We start from the raw sequence: 24982 nt of genomic DNA, 5'->3' as shown, positions 1-24982 counted from the left end.
TGAAGACCTCTGAGTTATGCAAAAAATCTAAAATGCAGTGCATTCTGATGTAATAGCTTTTTTAAGTAGTAAATTTTCCTTTTCTAATTTAAACATTAGTGATGTAATTTAATGATTTTAATTCCCTAGGCTGATGTGGACATAGCTGTCAAGGCTGCAAAAAAGGCCTTTAAGTTAGGTTCACCATGGAGAACCATGGATGCTTCAGAAAGGGGACGACTTCTTTTCAGATTTGCAGACCTCATTGAAAGGGACATTGATTACATTGCGGTGGGTATCTTCATATACTTTTCTCAGATTCATAAATCCAATAATCAACATACATTTAATGAAATTAGATTTTATAAGACAGTGTTAGTAGGAATAAAATTTAATTTTTAATTATCATGCTAAGTAGTGACATGCACCGTGCAAGCAATTCAAAGCAATATTAAAAAATGGGTGATGCTGAAAGATAACAACAAAATAAGCCCAAGGAAACTATGCAGCATGTTGCTATTGAACAAAATATAATAAAACCTACCATTTTATAATGCTGTTCCCGATTCCAAAGTTAGTACAGTTTCATGCTTTTCATTAATAAATAAATAAATAAATAAATAAATAAAATAAAAGATTTCTTTCTTATGGAAATTATCTTTTAGAGAATCAGCTACCATTATTCACTGTTGAAATCTTTTCCATTGCATCTTTTTGTGGCGTTCTGACAGATACTTCAACTTCTATTCATGAGATGGCGCCACGTGTAAAATCCAGTTCTTAATCGGAGCAGCAAAGCGACATCTTTACTCACTCAGACTTCTCGTGGGACAACTGTACGCGAAGGTAGCATGGACTGTGTTCCAAGCTCTGTGTTGATCTCTGCAATGTAATTTAAATTGTAATTTAGTATTTAATATATTCTTTTGTTATAGGAGATTGTCTATTCTTATTTTCTTTAATTATATCATGCATTAAGCACACACGACCACCAAAAGTTGTCGGAACGCCACATTTTTTTAGCTATAATAGCATATTGAGTTGCACACTGAAGGTGCACACTTAACAACAGCTTAATTTATTTACAGCACGTGTGGGCAGTATCATCCTCATCTAAATTTCAATAGATTTCATTTTTTTCAATACTATATTCAGATACATCTCTACAGTTTTCAGATTTCTTGAAAAAATATCTTGGTTCAGAGATATAAATCTGTTAAGATTATTTTCATCATATAGATTTGAAAGATGATCGCACATGGAATTTTGTTTCACAATTAAAAAAAAAAAAAAAAAATCTTTGATCACATTACTGCCCATTCTAACCACAGTAACTGATCTCCAATGCCAATCCTTAATGGCATCAAAATCTTTTCCATTGTATCTTTTTTTAGCTATAATAGCATATTGAGTTGCACACTGAAGGTGCACACTTAACAACAGCTTAATTTATCTACAGCATGTGTGGGCAATATCATCCTCATCTAAATTCCAATAGATTTAATTTTTTTCAATATATTCAGATACATCTCTGCAGTTTTCAGATTTCTTGAAAAAATATCTTGGTTCAGAGATATGAATCTGTTAAGATTATTTTCATCATATAGATTTGAAAGTTGATTGCATGTATAATTTTCTGTTTCACAATTTAAAAAAAAATTTTTTTTATCGTATTACTGCCCATTCTAACCACAGTGACTGATCTCCAATGCCAATCCTTAATGGCATCAGTATTCTCTTGCATACATCATAAATATACCATCTTCAAATTAATTTCTGAGAATAAACTTCCACTTATTATAATCAATTTGTCTGCGGAGTTTGCCCAATTGTCTGAACAGTAGTGGCAGTAATGGTCCTTTCTCTGAGGTGAATTTGCAATAGAGTACAACATACAAAAGTAAAGCGAAAAGTAATTTTTCCTCTATGTTTGTTATTGCTGAAAAAATTATTGGGCAAACTAGCCTCATAATCAATTCTAATTAAGTTTTAGTAAAACAAGTTCAAGCAGGAATAAAACTAATAATTAATTTAAATCATCATGCTGAGAAATGGAATGTATTATGCAAACAAATTAAAACAGGGAAACATAACAGGGGATGTCAAAATGCAACAGAATGAGATCTTGAAAACTGTTCTATATTCCTATTTACGAAACACAGCAAAATATGCAATCATATTCTAACATTGGTAAAATTTTACCTTTTCTTCATAGGCGATCAAGTTATATAAGAAGTACTAGACATTAAATGGTTGATTCATTATTAATACAAGAAAAGATTCCTAGGCTGTTTGAGAAAAGCATTACAAGTTTAAAATAATAATAATAATAAAAGTAATAAAAATAAAAATAATAATAATAATAATGCAGTGAAAAATTTCAAAACATTGCTGTAGGGGAAAAAACAAATACTAAACATCTCTTAAAAATATTGCTATAAAAACATTAAGTGGAAAATTTTGCTGTTTGAATTATGATGTTTTACAATATTTTGAAATTGTGTGTTGACATTTTTCTTTTTCTCCAACAAGGAATTTGTTTACTGTTATTTATTTTTGTGATGATATTTATGCTGTGATGCTTTCTTCCTGCATTCTCCAAGATGTTTTCATTGAGTACCATTTCATGTACCAAAATTCTTGACATTGACATTATGTCTGGAAAATTATGTGCATCCAAATACTACATAAATCTTTATGTAATCAATTTGAGTTTGAAACTTTTTTAAGCTGTTTTCTGTTTATCTTAAAGAAAAAAAAAAAAAAAAAAAAAAAGAGATAGATTATCAAATATGAAAAAGCATTTATTCTATCTTAAAACTGCATAAAAATAGCTTAGTCCTGTAAATGGCATGTTTGATAAAGTTGCTGTTCTGTAATTTTGCTGAATATAATTAATCAAACATTTGTACGTTTTCAAAATTCTAATAATTTATGATGGTTCTTTTTAGAGTTTGGAAGTTTTAGACAATGGTAAACCTTTCTCTGAAGCCATGTTTGATATGGAATACTCTATAGCAACATTGCGTTATTATGCTGGGTATGCTGATAAATTCCATGGAAAAACCATTCCATCTGGTAAAATATCCAATGCTTTATCTTGAATTCTATACTTAATCCGTTGTTAATTCAATGTAATATTAGGTTAATTGAGAAGATAACAGACTATTCAGCGGAGCGAATTATACTGTGATGTACATTATTTTGTACAAAGTATTTTTTAAAATTTGTATTTGATTTGGAAACATTGTAAGAAGAATGATTATTTCCTCTTGCAGATCTTCAAAATTTTTACATGTTTTAAAAATTAGAATCATTTAATAAACTGCACCACTGAAGGTGAATTGGCTGCATGAAAGTTTAGGAGTGTTGTTCCTAGATTTTCTTTTTGTATGCCTATTTTTTAACATGCTTATGTGAGCATGAAACAGTTCTTTTAGATTAGAAAATCTGTCACAGAAATCTTCTTTCATTTTCTTTTTTAGTTTTATTTTCACTCAAACAATGACACAAGTAAATATTGGTCATCTTTTCTTCTTTCAATTAAAATATGTGAAGTGGAACATTAATTAAAAATATCTGATGACCTGATTAAAAATCTCTGATAATAATTAACAATATCTTATCACCGCATGTGACTTTCTTGTGCAACCTACTAAATTATACACATTTTCTGCTGTATTTCATTTAAACTTTATTTCCTCGAATTTCATTACAGATACATTTCTCATTCAATTAATTCAGTTCTCACTTTGTGGCAAAGCAAAAATACATAAAAACTCAAAGCATCTTCATTAAAAATTGTAAAATACAGAAAAACCATAACACCAAATACAGTTAAAAAATGAATTTTACAGTTAAAATTATTTCTGTTACAAAACAAGCAATTAGTCGAACCTCTAGGAAGACAAAATTTTTAGTGCACAAAATTGAAAGTGAACTTTGTCTCACTGGGCAAAGTTACACTGAAATTGATGCACCATTTTCCTTAATTCCCTGTTCTACTACGAGTTTCAGATGTAAACAAATGGCGGCCTCGTTAAGGCCCATTTCCACTACTGCGTACGAACACGTTGCCCCAATTGAAGACACGCCTACGGCATCCGTACCAGCATTTCCAATGTCGCGTATCCGTAGATTATTTTCATTTTATCATTCGCTAGATGTCACTGTAATATTTTGGCGCCAAACAACCAGTTCGCAAGTTACAACTCTGAACATCTGAATTTCCCCCGCTTAAGCGAGCATTGTTTGTTTTGGATTTGATATGGATCCTGACATAAAACACAGAAAAGTTTCGTTTACTAAATTCCATGTTATTGGAAATTTTTATTTCTGCTTATAAACTGTGAAAGTAAAGTACCCTAGTAATTTTTAGATAAGTAAGGTTATAATGCATATTATGAACATCACTAGTTGCATAGAAGCTGAAGTAAATTTTAAAAATTTCTTTGTGTTTCTAGAAGCCTTAAATATTAATGAAATAATATATATATTATTAAAACTAAAATGTACTGTTACTGAAAAAATAAGCAAATAAATAAATAAAATAAAAATGTTAAACAAATCAAAAAACTGTTGGTACTTTAAAAATACAGAGCAACTGTAAAAAAAGGTTTACAACATTTACACAAAATTTGCTATGCTTGTATACTGCTGACTGCCATGTGAGATCGTATATTTTTAAAATATGCCCAAATTTGGGGAGAAAGCAGGTAATATATAAAATTTTAGCACCAATTTCTTCATTTTTAATTCCTTCAGGATCATAGCTGGATAATTTATTAGAAATCTCATTTGTTTTAAAATGCACTATGGGCAGTTATATTTTATGCATAATCCATAAAATATTATTTTTAATTTAAAAAATTTTAATTCATATCTCTTTTTATAGAAGAAGTTATAAAAATAAGCTCTTTCTCTTTATATATATACAATTTTAGTATATGTACTGCTGAACACACACATTAGGTAAAGAAAATGGAAATATTTAATTAATTAATTCCTGCACTTCTGCTGGAGAGGACTGAATTAAAGCCAATTATTATAGTAATTTTTTGTTAAAAAATGTTTAGGGCTTAATACTGTCTCACGTTAATTGGTAATGAAAGTTTAGAGCTGTAAACATCCAAAAGTCTGAGCACATGTATGTACATTCACATAAAAGTGAAACGAATATATATATATATATATATATGTACAGGATATGCTTTAAATTCATATTATATAATTTTCAAAATTTTTTGTGGGGAAAATTTAAATAAGAGCATAAATGAAACATTATGCTTAATGCATATAATAATAGAAATAAATTGTAAAACACGAATATAGATCAAATTGGAACAAGAAGCTAAGAAAGTTGCAGACAGGGTGTAAAAAGCGTATGGGATTCGAACTCTTGACCCCAAAAGTTAAACCTTGTTACCGTTCAGCTTTACCACTAAGAATCAACGGGACATCAGACAGGAATGGTATGCATATTTTGGCTTATATACATCATCAAATAAATCAATTTTTAAAACAAAATTTTTTGGTCCTATTTCAGTGTGGTATCGTCTAAAAAATTCAGCAGAGTTTGTTTTTCAGGCTTCTAGTACATTTCTTACAAAAAAACATTATCTTTTAAAGTGGCATTCCGATTGAAGTTAAACGGGCTGCTAAAAATATATTCCATGTACTTACAAATATATGTTAGCCAAAAAGGTATATTTATAAATAGAGAAATACAAATTTAACATACTCTTTAATGCAGTGGAATATTTAAAAGACTATCAAATTTAATTTAAAATTAACGTTTTTAGTTTTTACATGTTTCAAAAGAAAAAATAACGACTCTTTTAATGCCATATGTGATTTGCTACAGCAGTTTGATATAGTCAGACGTTCAGTTTCATTAAAGGTAAATGTGTATCCAGAACTATTAAGTAATTGTCAGGACAAATTTTGCTATTTCATGGACTTGAAATTTTTTTTTTGGTGCCTGATTTTCTCGAACTGAATATTTTGACTTCCTGATTTTCTATGCGAACTTCTACTGTAGTTGCAGTTATCTTATTTTTCTTATCTTTTTTTTAACTAAATTCAGCTGAGTGCTGTCTTTTTCAGTATGCAGATTTGTCTCTATAATGTTAATTCAGAAATAAGTATTTTTTAGCAAAACATTCTTTCCTTAAGCCAGTGTTCATCGCTACTTCTGCCGCCATTAATTTTTGGTGACAACACTTGATTGCTCCCTTTTTACCACGTGACCCTAATGCATCTGCAGACATACGGATAAGAAGTTGAACATTGTTGAACTCCATCCATATGTCATCCGTCACTGCACATCGACCGACTTGCAGATGTCAATCAAAGTGAATTCACTCGCTGATTGGAGAAACGCATAGACACCACAATGCATACGCAGCAGTGGAAACGGGTCTTTAGACTTTTAAATTCTCAATAATTCTATGTTTATTACTTGCAGATTAACTCTTCATTACATTCTTCAGCACTTTGCAAGATATCAAAGTGAATAAATTCTAAATCTTGGGCATTATTTTGTTCATGTTTGTCAGAGACAGGCATGTTTCTGAATATTAACTACCGTAATTTCCGGAAGAAAGGTCGCATCAGCGTAAACGCCGCACTTGAGAAAAATGGCGGGAAAAAAATTAAAATTACACAGAAACGCCACATCAGCGTAAACGCCGCAATAGATTAAATTGCGCGTGACATCGTCGTGGGCCGTATAGATGCAAAAACTCAACCTAAGTCCTGATATATGACATACCAGTTAAGAAAAATGCATGAAATGAAACCATAACTCAAAAATAAATTAAAGGTAAGAAATGTATAGCTTCTGTGCCGTTTAGAGACATTTTCAAAAATTTTCCGCTTCCTAATTAAAAACTATCCAACAAGTACTTGTACCCTAACTGATGGGAACTGTATTTGGCAGAATGCCAAGAAAAATCCATTCATGCTGAAGGGGAAATACGTCAGAGTTCGTTATTGCGAGGCAGGTGGAGTCGTGTCCGCCTTTGAAAAAAATTGCAGAAAAGGCAGGGGTGGAAAGAGGATGGGTCCTGGAAGATTCATCGAATGGCAGAGGAGAGAGACTATTCAAACTGATGAGAATGTTGATTTGAAAGGGGGAAGAATGTTATTGTTCTGAGATCTGGTTTAGGGTGAATAAAGCATGTAGGTCCGTTCAAGGGAAAGAACGTAAACAAAATAACGTTCGCAAAAAGCAACTGAGTGGTCTTTTGTGTGGGAACAGCACCAATCTATGCACAATGACAATGCCATCCAAACTATGTACAATGACCATCATAGGAAATATTTTATTTTTAGTGCACCTAAACGTCGCATGTGTAGAAACGCCGCACCCGCTGAAAATTTAAGTTTTAAACACGTAAACGCCGTGGCGTTTCTTCCGGAAATTACGGTATTATTTTCCTTTTACCTGCATATATCCCGTATCCTTTGCTTTGTAAATCTTACCCTATGAATATTCCTTTTTTGGCTTTGTTGTCTAATTTTCGCCTCTTTTGTTTGTTCATAGAATAACATGCTTTGCAGCCAAATATTCATAAATGACTTAAATTATGTTTTCTACCATTCCATAATACGGTGATGAATTTTTATTCAAGAATTCATACAGCATTTTATTCATGACTTTAGTTTTTTTTTTTTTTTTTTTAGTTGGTAACCTATTTTGAAGATATGCAGCAGTAGCTGCTGCTGCAGCCCAGAAACGTTTTGGTAATTTTGAATTTCACAACATAGCATTTGTCATTTCTATTAAAGAATATTTTTTCCTTTCTGCGATGCCATTCTGCGCTGGGAGTAAGGAACCAATACTTGGTGAAAAATACCAAGTTTAAGTAATTTTCAATAGTTTCATTGCATTATTCCATACCATTGTCAGATCCGAGAACTTTTATTTTCTTTCTAATTTTGTTTTCGATGCAATATGTTGTTTATCTAATACTTTACTTTTTGAAGTAATAAAATAAATTTGAGTACAATGTGAATAGTCATCAATGAAAGTTAGAAAATATCTTTTCCCTCCTATACTATTAACTTCCATTGGCCCATACACATCTGTGTCCACTAAATCTAGTGAATTCTTACATCTAGAAATAGATTTTGGATAAGATTTTTCTGGTAGTTTTGCTCTTATACATGTTGAACATTCAACACTGGGAGTGCCTTTGTAAAATTTAGTACAACTATTAGATTATTTTTCTGAAGCGTGTTTATCACATCTATATTTCTGTGGCTTAACTTTTGATGGCATTTTACCATTCACTTTATATCAGGACATGCAATACCATTAGCTAAAAAAGTTTTCTTGTCAACTGGGCTTGTGGTCAATTTATTTAAGCCTTTTATGCATTGCCGTATAAGTACATTATTAACAATTAACATACATTATTAACAATTAACATACATTATTAACAATTAACAAAACATTAAAATCCACCGCAAACTTTACCGATAACCATTTTTGAAGATAATCAATCAACAATTAAATTTTTGCTATCTGAAAAGTACACTTTGTGTACAAAGCACACAAAGTGTACTTTTCAGAGGTTTGATCATATACACGACTTGCATAACAAAAGAATCACAAAACTGTCTTATATTTCAACAGAGTGAATGGTTGCTATTATTATGATTAAACCTATTCCTAAAGCTAAACTTTAGGTTTGCAAGAATCAATTGCAATTTGTATGAGTTTCATTAGCAAAACAGGGGCAATGTTAGAATAAATTAGTATCACTTTTGCATAATGAAACTTGATAATGTAAAAAACAAATGAGCACCAAATAATATATTGGCGAGAGTGGATTCTACCTGTGTTTTTGAAGAATTCTTAAAAATATTTTGTGCTTGCATTGTACATGAGCTTCATTCTTTTTGAATATATTCCTGGCAATATTATCAGGAATATATTCCTGATAATATTGCCTTAATAAGCCTGAAGATATTTAAAACTTATAAATGAGTCTCACGTAATTTCTTTTTTTATCACTTCGGTTTAAATGTTTGTGAAGACCGCTAACTTTGATTTCTGTTCTATTTAAGTTAAACAAATTCTGTAACTTGTTTAAACAAATTCGGTAACTTGTTAAATAAAGATTTCATAGTTATTCTAGCTTATGATTCTTTTATAAAGCTGTGTTAAATAGAAGGCAGTTTACTTAAACGCCTTAACTGTGTTAAATGGTCGACATATCAACAATACTCAGCAACACTGCTGTTATCATGTACAGTACTGTATGAAATCTATGAAACAGCACTGGAAAATCTTCTGTGTCTTAATGTGAAGTTGATATCTGGACATTTTTGACACTGAAAGCCATTTGTGTAAAATTCTCTTTTTCGATGAAAAAATGAAAAATACTATGATGGCAGTATTAAAAAGGGTCACAAAATTATCTTTCTCACTTTAAATAATGTATAGGACTCCTATGCTAAAAATATAATTGTGAAACACACTATTTTCATATTAAAAAGTGTACAGGCACCATGCTCTTTGATTCTGAATAAAAGAATTAGCCATAAAACTTTTCAGTCAGCCTTCTTAAGCTTAATACTTAGAGTACTTTTCATAGTTTCCTGACAGTTTTAACTCTAGCTGAAATATTTAACCCCTTCACAATCAAATAGAATACACGTCAATGTGTCCAAAGAATACCATTTAATTTGGCTGAACTGTGGATGCAGGTATGCAAGGTTAGAAACAGAATATTTTATTCTAAAATTTACATTATATATATCAACCTTATTGAATGTTATATAGCAAATGTTAATGTACAATAATTAAGTAATACTACAAAATAATAATTCAATAGTTCTGTAAACTGCAATACATCTCAAAATATTTTGGAATATGTTGTGGAACTAGACATGTTTTACACTGCCGAGTTGTTTCACATATTTGTTTTATGCCATGTGCGCATAAAACAAATATAACATGTTCTGTTATATTTGTTTTATGCACACATGGCATCTCTTTGCAGGATGTTGCTTTATATTTCTCGCATATATATGTTCAGGAAAATGTACCCAGTGTTTTGCATGTAACTGAGTTGAGCATTCACTTTGCAGCAATCTGCCTGTGAATTTCCTTAAGGATTCGTCAATGAAAATATTTCGTTCCAGAATATATACCGTAATTTCCGGAAGAAACGCCACGGCGTTTACATGTTTAAAACTTAAATTTTCAGCGGGTGCGGCGTTTCTACGCATGCGGCGTTTAGGTGCACTAAAATTAAAATATTTCCTATGATGGTCATTGTACATAGTTTGGATGGCCTTGTCATTGTGCATAGACTGGTGCTGTTCCCACACAAAAGACCACTCAGTTGCTTTTTGCGAACGTTATTTTGTTTACGTTCTTTCCCTTGAACGGACCTACATGCTTTATTCACCCTAAACCAGATCTCAGAGCAATAACATTCTTCCCCCTTTCAAATCAACATTCTCATCAGTTTGAATAGTCTCTCTCCTCTGCCATTCGATGAATCATCCAGGACCCATCCTCTCCCCACCCCTGCCTTCTCTGCAATTTTTTTCAAAGGCAGAAACGACTCCACCTGCCTGGAAACAACTCCACCTGCCCCGCAATAACAAACTCTGACATATTTCCCCTTCAGCATGAATGGATTTTTCTTGGCATTCTGCCAGATACAGATCCCATCAGTTTGGGTACAAGTACTTGTTGGATAGTTTTTAACTAAGATGGGAGCGAAAAATTTTTGAAAATGTCCCTAAATGGCACAGAAGCTATACTGCTGGTTTTAAGCTTAATGTAATTTCACTTGCTGAACAAATTGGAAATCGAGCAGCAGCTCAAGAGTTTGAAGTGGACAACAGATGTATTCGACGTTGGAGAACTGAAAAAGAACTTCTTAAAAATATGCCACAACAGAAACGAGCCAAAAGAAGTACTGTAAGGTGGCCAAATCTAGAGGACGACCTTGTAAACTGGATAAAGGAGCAACGAGGAAAGGGAATGGCAATTTCAACTGTAAAAATTCGCTTACAAGCAAAATTTATAGCAAAACGAATGAACATAAATGATTTCAAAGGAGGTGTAGCAAATTTATGAAAAGAAAAATATTTCTGTGCGTACTAGAACAACAGTCGGGTAACAATTACCGATGGAACGGCAGGATAAAAAGTCATCTTTTCTAAAATATGTGACAGCTATTATTGACAAAAAAAACTTCTTCGGTCAGAGATAATAAATATGGATGAAACGCTGTTAGCTTTCGACTCTTCTGCAAACTGAACTGTTGATGAAAGTGGTGCAAAAACTGTATCTGTGTTTTATGACGGGGCATGAAAGAACGTCATTATATGTGTTAGCTTGTGCCGCAAACGGTGACAAGCTAAAGCCAATAATCATTTTTAAACGAAAGACTATTCCGAAGGGAGATTTTTCCTAATAACGTAATTATTTGTGCAAACGAAAACGGCTAGATGTGCGAAACAATCATGCATGAGTGGCTACAAAAAGTTTGGCAGTGTTGTATGGGATCTTTTTTCCAACCAATGGGGTTATTGATAATGGATTCCATGCATGCTCATTTCTTTGAGTCAGTGAAAACCAGATGTCAAAAATTGTCTACGACCGAAGCAATAATTCCTGGTGGTTTGACAAAAATTTTACAACCATTAGATTTGTCAGGTAATAAATTCTTCAAAGCTGAAGTCCGAAAGTGGTGGGAGTGTTGGATGAGTGAAAGGTTGCATACGTAAACCAAAAGCGGTAAAATACGTAGAGCATCTTTTGAAGAAATTGCAAAGTGGGCAGGAAGTGCGTGGAAATCGGTAGAAACATCGTCAATAATAGCAGGGTTCAAAGAAGCTGAAATTATATCCTTAGATAAAGAGACTGTAAACCAAGACGATGAAAGTGATGATCTGGAAGACTTAGATCAGGATTTACTAAATCTTTTTAATTCAGATAGTGAAGATAGGTTGAGTTTTTGCATCTATACGGCCCACGAGGATGTCACGCGCAATTTAATCTATTGCGGCGTTTATGCTGATGCGGCGTTTCTGTGTAATTTAAGTTTTTTTCCTGCCATTTTTCTCGAGTGCAGCGTTTACGCTGATGCGGCCTTTCTTCCGGAAATTATGCTAGTTGTTGAAATCTGGTATTCAAGTAATCCACCACAGATCAAACCTTTCATATTCTGTCTTTAGAAACCATCTCATTATCCACAAAATGAAGAGAGTACGTTATGACCAAAAAATATTTAGGAGGCATAGTTCGCAAAATATGAGTGTTTCTAATATTTTTCTTTTTTATCAATACATGTCTTATTTTAGATTTTTTTATCTGCGACATTTGCTCCAACTTCATAATTTGTCAACGGACACCACTCCTCGTTCATTTTCATTTGCACTGCATATCTATTCATTTCGTATCATTTAAAAAAAAAAAAAAATTGCATAAAACTTGTTTGAAAACACACAGAGGTATTGCATTTGTACCCAATCTTTGAAGAACTAAACAATTGATATGGGAAGTTACAGTAAATTGTTTTATATTCATAATATTTTCTTTTTCTTTCCAATTCCATTCATCCTCTGCTGCATCAGAATCTTCATTGCTTAAAAATAGGTCTTGCATGTTTACATACGTTTTGGCGAACAGAGCTAGCTTCACTTGAATTTGGAGCATCACGTAAATACTCAACAGTATAAACACTTTGATGACCATTTTCATGCTCATTATCATCAGTAGGATAGTGTAATAGACTTTCATCGTCATTTTCATGTACTACATTCAACTCGAACATGTTGGGAGGGCTATTTTCTAATTTTTACTAAATTCAAATATGTGCTATGGTGTTTGTCGTGCGAAATCACTCCTGTTTTGACTACTGCTTTTCATTGTGTTTTTTTCCCGCTTTGCTCGTCTGGCAATGTGATTTTGTTTATTGGTACTGTTGAGAGGGGGAAGACATGTTAAACAACTAAATAGCATCAATGTGCAACTGAAACAGTTAAAGAATCTAATATAAAGATTCGCTTTCACCAAAAACAATTCTTGACATGTCGGAGACGCCCAACTATGGTGCATGCAATGAATAATGTCTCCTGGACATCATTGTATGTCAAAGGGTTAAATATATTACTGAGAGTCATGTGAAAGGGCAGCAAAACAGCTTGTGGGAAAAAATGAGAACTTCAAAATGAAATAAAAAAATCACATAGTATAATAAAGTATTGCAATTAAGATTTCTCTTAAGCATTAAAATTTGCTAACATCGTTCTGCTTTTGATATAATTCATATATATGTCTTTAAAATAACTCTATTATATATGGAATTTAAATGCTAAGTGTGAAATAATGTACTTAAGTGTTCTTTTCTGAATTATATTTAAGACTTACTGAAGTAAATAAGGAAGAGAAAGCACTTTATAAGTTATGTAGGATATTAACAGAAGTGACTTAAATTCCGTGAGAGGTTAAATCAAAAGTAGCAATAAACTGATTCTGCTTTTTATTTTTTTTGGGGGGTCAGCCATTAAATGTATTATGTTTCACTTAACTGTTGAAATTTATGTGCTAAAAAGTTGATTATCCTTTTCTAGATGGAAATGTTTTCTCTTACACTCGTCTTGAACCTAAAGGAGTTTGTGGGCAGATAATACCTGTGAGTCATTCTTATATTTTGTTTTCAAATGTAACTTTAAAAAGTTAAATTAACGACTTTTCTTAGCACAGAAGTAGCTGACTAAAATATTAAAATATTTTTATAATGTCTTATTAATGCTGATAGTGCCAGATGATAATACAGTCAAAAGTCGTTAATCCGGACTCGTCGGGACTTCGGCGATTCCGGATTATCGATTTTTCCGGATTATAGATCATCCGTTTAAATCTCGTAAGATAACATGCAGAAATTCTAAAATTAAAAATATGAAACCGTAATTTATGAAATAAAGAACAATTATGATCTAAAGGGTATCAAAATTTACAAAAAAAAAAAAAAAAAAAAAAAAAAAAAAAAAAAGCTTAATATTTATTTGTTTACTTTATGAAACATTTCTTTCAATGTAAGTTGTTTAAGTCGCTTCATTTTATGTGATAATACTTTCTCTTTAATTCTATAAACAGACATAATTTCTTGTTCAGTTACAAAGTTCCACTGTTCAAGTCCCGTTAATTGCTGTGCTGAGAATACCGACTAACTTGTAAATCGAAATTTTTTTGTTTTCACTAACCTCTCTGTCACATTCTTCATGTCTTTATCCATTTTTTGCAGCAATTCCACTTTTTGTTTGTTGGACATCGAAACATACTTTCGTTTTGTAGATCCTTTGGAAGTTCCAGCATCAGAAATTCTATTTGACATAATCGAAAGTTCAAGTTTACTTTTATAAAATTGCTCTTACAGTCAAGTGGGATCCAATTCTAAGATTAAGAAACAACGCAATCATTAACATTACCTGAAATAGATAATTAGATAATTTTAGCTTACACTGTCCGTTATACATTAAACGTGCAGGCGAAAACATATTCTGCACTTGCGCACACGCCTATGCGCAGTAGTCAAGGTCTTACGTGCACGCGTAAAACGCCTGTGCGCATGTGCCAACGCGGCGCATGCGCAGAAAGTTTTTAGCTTTGAGGTCCGGATTATAGATCATTCCGGATTATGGGTGTCCGAATTAACGACTTTAGACTGTATTAAAGCCTTTAAAATCATTTTAAGATGAAGTGAATGTACTTTTTGATGTGAATGTATTTAGTGCTTGTTGTAAGCACTAGTAAGAGTTAAAAATTTTTTGTAATGCATTGAAAGTACTTTCTATTTAACAAAAAGGAATTAAATAATCTATATCTGTTTATATTATAAAATGTATGCAAATATATAAGTCTGATGGACGTAATAATCATTAAAAGTCATGAATAATCATGACCCAGTTTAATTGAAATTTCATTTAATCCCATGAACTTTCAATTATTTGTTTGGTATGTATTGAAAGCTCTCTTTCATAGGATATTTTCGTGCAGGATCACAATTTCCGGTTTTAATTATTGACCCTGAATTGTTTAAACTTCATGTTTTTTAAGTAAAACTAATGTTTTTACTGTTGACAAAGAAAATTTATAACAGCAGATGAAGTGAATAGCTCACTGTTTTTCATGTTTCCTAAACTTCATTTACTACTGTGGTTTTGTAGCATGTGGCTGTTATAGAATTTGTAATACTAAGATTTGTGTTTTGTAAGCTTTTGTTGTAATCAGCTTTAAATTTTCTAAATACCATTTTGATAATATGGGAGTAAAATACTTTTCTAGTGGAATTATCCTGTTGTGATGTTGAGCTGGAAGTTGGGACCTGCACTTGCCACTGGAAATACAGTAATTGTAAAGCCAGCTGAACAGACTCCTTTAACTGCTCTATACTGTGCAAGCTTAATTAAAGAGGCAGGATTTCCTCCTGGTGTTGTAAATATTCTTCCAGGATTTGGACCTACTGCTGGTGCAGCAATTGCTGCTCATCCAGAAATTGACAAAGTTGCTTTTACTGGATCAACTGAGGTAAATCTGCCATCAATGTATTTTTATTAACAGTTCCTAATTTTTTAAAAATGTGCGAAAGCTGATTAATTTTTTACTTGAAAATCATCAGTTAAAAAAATTGTAACTGTGTTGAAATCTTTCTAGAAAAATTTAAAAGGATTTTAAATTTATTTAAAGTTCAGATCTGGTTTAAATAACTCATTTGCTTTGATAATATCAAAGTACCGCTATGTAGTTTGAAATACTATGCTCAGCGTAGCAATAGTAATTTGTTTTTATACTTAAGATTGTTAACATGTAATTGGTGAGGTGCACTATCTGAGAGGTATATTTTTGATTGCATAGAAATTTCAGTATTTTTCATTAACGGTTGTAGCAGCCAATGGTTTGCTGTCAGAACCGTACTTCCCAAAAGGGCCATTTGAGTAAATGGGATTTTTTTGATACATTTCCAAAATGACCCTTTACCTTGATTCCTTTTCAAATACTTATACCAGCCTTATTGTGTGGAAACATTTCATTATGTGTATGTCTGTTTAGAGATATGATAAATATTTTAGAAGATACATGTATAAGGCTTGGACACTTAGAGGGTTAAAGCTGTACCATTTGGTGCTTTGCTTTGACGTATTTTCTCAGTGCGATGGTTTCATGTCTTTTCTAGTGATAATTATCAATATCATTCCCCAAACCACATTTTTCAGATAAATAAATGCAAGTGATACATGATTATCCAGTTTTTTAAAAGATATTTTTCTCAATGGAAGGTTGTTTTTGAATAAACATCTATATTAATGAAATTAAAATATGTTTAAGCTAAAATATCTGTGCAGCTTTTGCTCATGCTGGGAAGACAAATATGCTTTTTAAGATCATGCATGCCCTTAGTTACTGGTTTATGATTCATTTATGTATGGTGACAGGAATTAATGTCTATTGAGTTTTGTGAACTAAATGCACAATATGTCCATTGTGCTTTCAATGAATCACAGCTCAAGATTGGTTGGAATGATTACATGAACTAAGTAGGGCTACATATATATAGGCCAATTCCTTATTACATCCTCCTGTTGTTATAATCAGTGGATGTTGCAAAGTTATAGAAATTGATGAAAGCATATCTAAAACAAGAATATATATGTATACATTCCTTGTTTTCCCACCATGATTCGTTTTTGGAGAATTTTGCTGAAACTAGAGAATGTGTTCTTGTTGCTGTTCCTGGTCAATCCTTTTTTTTTTAAAAAAAATTCAAATCGAAGGTGTAAAAACAGAAGTATAAATTCATTGATATAATGCCAAAAATTCATGTTATGGTTATGATGGAAAAGTATCAAAATTTCATATTGCCACTTGGATTAACTAGTCAAAGGGAATGATATTTTCATTTATTTCAGACAAAGAAATTTTTTATTCAAAGAACAGATGCCTATTTTATAATCCTAAAGAGTTTTTATATTTTTAATTTTTGTCTTAATTATTATATTATTGTTATTAATCTTATGATTCTAAATGTATATCCTTATCTCTGAATATTATTGTGTTTAAAGTTGAACTGAAAATCTATATTTCTTGTTAAATTTTCTATTAAGAATCTGACTCAAGTAATAAACTAGTCCTGTAGGTGACAAACAGTTTGATTCCAATTCCAAAACCTTAAAGTTCCTAAAAGGGCCATAAGAAAATACAGTTTTCTTCATTATAACTCCGAAATGACTCTGTCACCGTGTATCTTGATTCTCTTCCTTCTGGTATACTGTCTTAATTGTTTAGACAAACTTCTTGTTGCATATATACATACTTATTTAAAGGTATCATTACATAATGCCTTTCAACTCAAGAAACTGAGAAAAATGTCTCTTACAGAGATGCAAGCATTTGAAAAATAGTTGTTTGCAACATGAAAAATGAAACTCGAAAATCCACATTTCTATCATCACAGCAATGTACTAAGTCGCATGCTGTTGTTGCCTGTGGGCAAAATTTTGGCTAAAACATATTTACAGCTCTTTTGTTTAGTGCTCTTCTTTACATTGTATAATCCTGTTTTGGTTCCACTCAATTTATTTCCGGTGCTCAAACTCTCCTCAGAGGGCATAATTTTTTAGCAGCTAATAATATCCAGGTAATTCTGCTCAAGCAGCTTGAATAATATCTCAACTGGAAACTTCTTTCAGTGCTATGAAGAGTGGTAGCAATGCTAGAATTATTATATTCGATTACAAAGCATCTGTTTTATAGGTATTAGACTTTAACTGCATGCAAGTTCAATAAATATTTTTTAAATCATTTTTACTGCTTTTGAAATAAATCATTTATAATTCAAAATAATAATGCAGTTCCATCATTTTCAAAATTTAAGTGAGGATTAAAGTAAGATGTTCATATAATTATGTTTATAAAGATAATATTAAGCTTATATTTGCACATGAAGTTATCATTCATCTTGTGCCCATGATCTTGAAAATATTCTTTTTTACATTAGTTAAAATGCTGTATTGCATGATATATGTTATAAAATGATACCTATTATCAAAAATATTGTCATTATGTCTTGATTTTTTTATTCATTCCAAGTCAATGTATAATAAATAATATTTGATAAACTTTCAATCATTTGTTCTTAAAAGAATTAAAAAGATTTCTAATGATAATTTAAGTATTTAATGATAATTTAATTATATTATTTCTAATGATTCTGTTTTTTGATAAGTTTTAAAAATTGCACTGGCATATTCTGTGTTGTCAAAGCATTAATTTATCAAATATAATTTGATGTTAACATTGAATGTGACATCACATAATTTTTATTGAATTATACAATAGTAGATCTTTCAGTTGGAACTAAATAGATCTTTGCATGTCTGAATTTATTAAACCAAATTGCAATTTTGTCTTCAAAAATGCAATAATACTGAATTTTTTCCAGATTTATTTTTTCATTATTTTTCAGACCTGGTAGTTGATGTGCAGATTATTTGATATTTAGAGCTATAAAGATATTGTAAAAGATGAGCATTTAAATTTTGGAATGAATTTCAAAGTATTCACAATTTACTTTGACTGTCAATAGGTTGGGAAGTTAATACTTGAAGCCGCTGGAGTTTCCAACTGCAAAAGAGTTACTTTAGAAATGGGTGGCAAAAGTCCTCTTGTTGTCTTTGATGATGCAGATGGTAAGAATTTAATGTATTTAAAAATGTAGGAAATTAGCTTCCACTGAAAATTTATTCTTTGTCAAAATAAAGATTTTGCATTAGGATTAAATATAAAACAAATTACGTATAAAAAATTTTATCGTGAATTTTGGTAAAGCAAAATGAGTTAAACGTGAAAAAACTTAGTCATGTAAAATTCATATGTGAGATTTTATTGAGACAACATGCATTATCTTGCAAGTTTCTTTGAATTTTATTAAGTATTTGTAAAATACGTTTAAAAATGTTACATTATGTGGAAAAGGAATAATGCAATTTTATCATTTTGTTAAGTTTAAATAATTACAAAATAGGACACATTTAATTTTTGTTTAATATTGAGAAACATAAACTCTGTGCCTGTGAGGCTTAATGCTAGGAGTAATACACAATCCTTTTAAACTTTAAATCTGTTACATGAAAATTGCTCTAAACAGTCCAACTCTAAACATACAGTCCTCTAAACCTATTTTCTGAGATGCTTTCTATTAACATCGTCATGGAGCATTGTGGTTTTTCATAATTAAACAATGCTAGTCAGCCCTGAAACAATCGGTCTTCTTTATTCCCTTTATAAATTAAATTCCTGTGCTATTACAAATTTAAGAAGTTTATAAAGTAATTACCACATATACTTTGAATTATAAAAAATACTATTTTGTATTCCACAGTTGATGAAGCAGTGGAAATTGCATATGCTGCTGTCTTTTCTAATATGGGTCAGTGCTGCTGTGCAGGCACACGAACTTATGTTCAAGAAGGTATTTATGATGAATTTGTGGCAAAAAGTGCAGAACGTGCACAGAAGAGAGTCCTTGGAGATCCTTTTGATGAAGCTACAGATCATGGACCACAGGTAAATTAATCTTAAACATCCAGTCTTTATGCTGTAAGCATAAATTATAAGTGGAAAATACATTTTTTGGCAATAATTTGGACATTTGATAAAACAGACATTTAACTGAAATATCTATTATTATTTCATATTATTACAGTTAAATACTGAAAATCCGCCAACTCCTGAAATCAGCGTTGCCTCTCAAAATAGAAACATTTAGTTTATAGGTTCTGGAAACCGCAACATGGAGTACGAAATATCGAAGAAAAAATACTTACTGGATAATGACGTCATAATTACCGAATAATAATAAGTCCTAATGGAAATAACAAATTATTGACATCATGATAAGAGTTTTTTCCCCTACAATATGCATCGAGGTAAAAAAATAGATGATTAACTCAACTCTTCTTTCAAGTTCATGCTTCACATTGTTGTACTTTCTGAGCTTTGTTATTTCACGAGATTGTTTAGTGATGTCTTTTTTTTATCTGGATATTTTGTAGATAAATTAAGAATATTTTAAATTTCGGCGTTTTTAATACAATGACAGATAAGCAACTCACTCGGGATTTTTCTGCTTGCGACGTTGAAAAACTTAAACATGTTGCATTGACGGTAATAAAAAAAAATGGAAATTTTGCTAAAGAAGGAGGCAGGTGCTACTGCTCGGTGTATAGCAGAATTGTATGGAATTGTCGCACGGACTATGTATGATATATGGAACAATAAAAAAAAGCTGTTGAAATTTTACAGCAACAGTGATTTTAACACCGGAAATGTTTACATGCGGCAAAATCGGCAAACCTCGATGCTGTCTTGTACGAATCGTTCCGGCAGCGGCGGAGTGATGGAGTACCTATTTCAGGACTACTCCTGAGAGAAAAGGGGAAGCAGATTCATGCTGATTTAAAAATAAAGGAGCCTAATGTAAATGAATAATATAATGCAGTACAAAGTCTTTAATCCAGACGTCCATAATCCGGAATGATCTATAATCGAGACCTCAAAGCTACAAACTTTCTGCGCGTGCGTAAACACATAATGCGTTTACGCACGTGCATAATACCTTTATGCATGCACATAATACATTTACGTATGCACATTTAATGTATAATGGACGGTATAAGCTAGGCTAAAATTATGTAATTATCTATTTCAGTTAATGTTGCAGATTGCGTTGTTCCTTAATCTTCTAATTGGATCCGGCTTATTATTTTTTACAGACTGTTAGAGTAATTTTATAAAAAGTAAGCTTGAACTTTTGATTATGTCAAAAAGAGTTTCTGATTCTGGAGCTGCCAAAGGATCTACAAAGCGAGAGCATGTTTCGATGTCCATCAAACAAAAAGTGGAATTGCTTCCCAAAAAAAAAAAAAAAATAATGGATAAAGGCATATCCGTCTCAAAATTATGTGAGGAGTATGGCATTGGATGACACAAGAAAAAAGAAAAAGGAACTTTTTGAATTTTTTGTGGAAGCATCTTAAACAACTTACACTGAAAGAAATGTTTAAGAAAGTAAACAAATAAATATTAAGCTTTTTTTTTTTGTTAATTTTGATACCCTTTAAATCATAATTGCTCTTTATTTCATAAATTATGGTTTCATATTTTTAATTTTATAATATCTACATGCCACCTTACCAGATTTAAATTGATGATCTATAATCCAGAAAAACTCCTAATCTGGAATCGCCGAAGTCCCGACGAGTCCGGATTAAAGACTTTGTACTGTATAATCAGTTTATATATGTAATAATAATTTAATGCATATAATTAATTATTGTATTAATGTATATAATAATTTAATTAAATGTATCTAATACGCCTTATTTATTTTGCACTTTTAATCTGAATATTATCCTTTTCTGTTCTGAAATCTGCAAAATCCTAAAATCCACACAACCTCTGGTCCCAACCATTGCGGATTTCTGGACTTCTACTGTACTTCATATTATTTTCACTTCAATGTGACTTCAAAGTTGTTTAATCTTCCTACAGCTTGTCTCATGTACATTTAAAAAAGACCAAATCCAACAAAATCATTTTTTTTATAAATAAGTTATCCATGTATATCAGAAATTATTTTTACTGGAATGTATGCAAAATCGTACCAAATTTCTTGAATGATAGATAGGTTTTTGCAATAAAAGATTAAAATTTGCATTATTGATACTGTCATTTATATAACATCATACACATTTTTGCTTATTTGCATAATACTGAACCAAGTCCAATAAATTTAGAAAATGGTGATTCATGGAAGATCTTTTATCATCCATCTAGATTCAGAAAGAAACTCGAATGTATTCTCAATATCTTCCTGAATTTGCACTGCATTTGTCCATAATTTTTTAAAGTTGCTATATATGTTTGTTTACTAAACTATGAAAGAAAAAGGTTGATGTATTATGTCCAACACACACTGGTAAAAATTATTTCCTTGAAATGCTCATATCTCATTAAATATTTGTTTCATTTCAAATTTCGGTATAATGTTTCTTTTAAAGGTTATATGTTTTCTATAAATTTAATAAAATTTATTTTAAAATTCTGCATACTTTGAGTAGAAACATACCCTTTACTAATTAAAAAAATAATTTTCATTAATATGCATGTTCTATTTATGAAGTATAGGAATATTACTCATAGTACGTAAATTATTTTGTATAAGTTATAGATCATCTCCTGGTTTTTAAGATAGATGGTAATCAAAAATATTTTTTTCATTACCGTATTTGACGGCATATAAGACGCACTTTCTTTCCTAAATTTGGTCTCAAAAAAGCTACCTGCGTCTTATACGTGAAGGTAATTGCATTCAATAATTGTTTATTTGGTTTTTACGAAACATGAGAACTAAAAGAAACCACGCTATTGAAACTTTTTTCCTTGTGTGTGGCTGTCTAAATAAGGGTGCATCTTATATGCCGTCAAATACGGTAATACTTTTGTTTTTTGTTACTGGGAGATGTGGGTTGTTTGCAAAACAACATTTCGTCAGGTTTTGCAATGAACAAGCTAATGCCATGAAGGATTTTTTATTAGAATATTAAGATTGTAATATAGTGTTACTCCAAGATATTTAAGGTTTGGTTTATTTGATTATAGCAGACTCGAGAGCTATCTGCTAAAGAGAAGGGTTGGCTTCATTTAATACTTTCTAAGGAAAACTGACTCATCTACACATTACATGTGGGGGGGGGGGAGACAACAAAAACCTCCATGCAGCTGGCCTGTTCGCCAGGGTTTGAATCCAAGGCCAAACTACCAGTGTTTGGTGGCTGGACTACTCATCAGCTGATGGGCATCATGTTTTAGTATGCAAGCTTTGAGATTCTCATCTACGTTCGGAATTTCTCTAGTTTTTTCACTAAAGTTTGTGCACAATCATCTGAGGGGTTAAAGCTGGCAGCTAGTTGTGATATGGTTCATGGTGAATGGGTTAGCTGCTTATAGTTTTTGGATTTTTCCAATAATAATTGATGAATAATATTAAATTGATGTATAATTGATAAATCAAAGAAACAGTAATTTTCACATGCCTTTTACCAGTCAAATGAATATTTTTTGTGAGGAAGACTTACTTGAACTTGAGCAGAACTTCTTATGCAAGCTAATTCTGTTTTAAGTAAGACAAATAAATCATATGCAAGCTAATTCTGTTTTAAATAAGACAAATAAATCATCTGTATTTAAGTTATTATTCTCCTCATGTCTCTTCGAAAAAACACAATTTTTAAATTCTAAGAATGTAATGTCAGTTTTACCCCGCCTCATCAATTAACTGTGAGAACTTCAGTGATTCCACTAATGTTATAGGTGCTCACCAAAAACAAGTTTTCAGTATCTGAAATCTCTTGTCTGATTTATTCTATTGTTTTCATTTTATTTCTAATTTTTAAATTAATATCTTTACAATGTTCATTTTTTCTTTTCTTTTCTTTTTTTTTTTTTTTTTTTTCTTTTTTTCTTTTTCTTTTTCTTTTTTTCCATTTTAAATTTTTTCAGAAAATTTCTTAAAATTTCTTAAAGTATAATTTTTCTATAGATTACCTTAGACCCAATGGAATAAAACTAGACTTTTTATAGCATAATTTTTTTATCTATATTTTCTTTTATATCAGTATCATTTTACTACAAGAAGTCCAGAACAGATTGTTTTGAATGTTTCATGAGAAATTCAGAATTATAAACCTCTTATTTTATTTCTTTGATACTCTTATATAATTCAGTGTATGGTTTCATTATAATCAGTAGAATAGCTGAGAAAAAGGTCATATCTTTATATGTTCACATTCTAGTCTTCTCAAATAATGAAACTTACATTAATTTCTTAATTCATTACTTACTTAATTCATTTTACGTTAATTTTTATGGGGGGGGGGAATTGTTCCATTGTACTTTCACATTAAAACAAACACCTTAGCGCAGTTTAACTATTTTTTACAGACGGAATGGTAAAGTTATTTATTGGGTATAAATTTGTGGTTCACAACTTTTTTCAAAGATTCCGAAACTATCAATATTTACTGTAAATTGGCAAACATGATCAACATATGAAAAGAATAGCAATTTAAGATACAAATTTTAATTATTTAACTAGGATTATGTGACACATTAAAAACAAATACACTTACATTCTTTATCTAGTGCAATTTTTTTGCTGTGTTCTTCCCATGTACACAATGATCAGTTTATGCTTAAAAAAAAAAAAAAAAAAAAAAAAAAAAAAATCGGAGAATCACAGAAACTCTGCATTGCACAAACCTCATTAATACCAGTTATCTACAAAATGCATCTCCTTGTTGTTCCATTTAGGGCTCATCAGCGGCCGAGTAGTAAAATCACTGATCTGGGATTCGATTCTAGGTGAACAGGCTGGCTGCATGTATGTTTTTGTGGTTTTTTCCATGTGTAACGTGTATGCAAGCCATTTTCCCTTAGAAAGTCCTCCATGAAGGCATCTCTACCCTCAGCCAAGTAGTACTAGTGCTTTACCATAACTAACCAAATCAACTAAACCATTATTCCCTTTAGAGATTTTGTGGTAAATTTCTATATTCCTGTTGAAATTTTACCACAATTTCTTCTGTTGTTTTTTAAAAAAATCATGATTTGTGGAAAAAAAACTGTTAGAACTTGCAGTATAACAAAATACATGTGAAAATGGCGATGTTAATTGATTGAAGGATTGTTATGTGCATGGTTGCAAGAGTTTAGCACATTCTGGACATTTGGGAACTTTTATTAAGCTGGGTGGAAATGTTAAGTACCTGTTTCAGTTCATAAGCATTTCATTTGAAAAACAGCCTTCAGGAATGAATGAAATATGTGACCTTAAATTCACTGTATGTAGTTCTATTTAAGAAAGAAATAAAAACATGTTATGAAATTGAAACAGAAAGTACAAGATAATAA

General features: G+C 31.2%; 1 protein-coding gene across 1 annotated transcript in view; it reads left to right on the top strand.

Annotated features, from left to right (window-relative positions):
- Positions 1-24982, top strand: part of LOC118182099 (aldehyde dehydrogenase 1A1-like) — a 68601-nt gene that overhangs the window by 22646 nt on the left and 20973 nt on the right. Inside the window, exons 3-8 of the mRNA XM_085820804.1 lie at positions 130-270; positions 2931-3057; positions 13585-13646; positions 15299-15541; positions 18597-18699; positions 19392-19576. Coding sequence (XP_085676930.1) covers positions 130-270; positions 2931-3057; positions 13585-13646; positions 15299-15541; positions 18597-18699; positions 19392-19576 — 861 coding nt within the window. The remainder of the gene's footprint in view (positions 1-129; positions 271-2930; positions 3058-13584; positions 13647-15298; positions 15542-18596; positions 18700-19391; positions 19577-24982) is intronic.

Source organism: Stegodyphus dumicola, chromosome 7, assembly GCF_044657685.1.
Source record: "Stegodyphus dumicola isolate Sdum_Otavi_A_Nest chromosome 7, ASM4465768v1".
Classification (NCBI taxonomy): domain Eukaryota; kingdom Metazoa; phylum Arthropoda; class Arachnida; order Araneae; family Eresidae; genus Stegodyphus; species Stegodyphus dumicola.
This window is presented reverse-complemented; position numbering and strand designations above follow the sequence as displayed.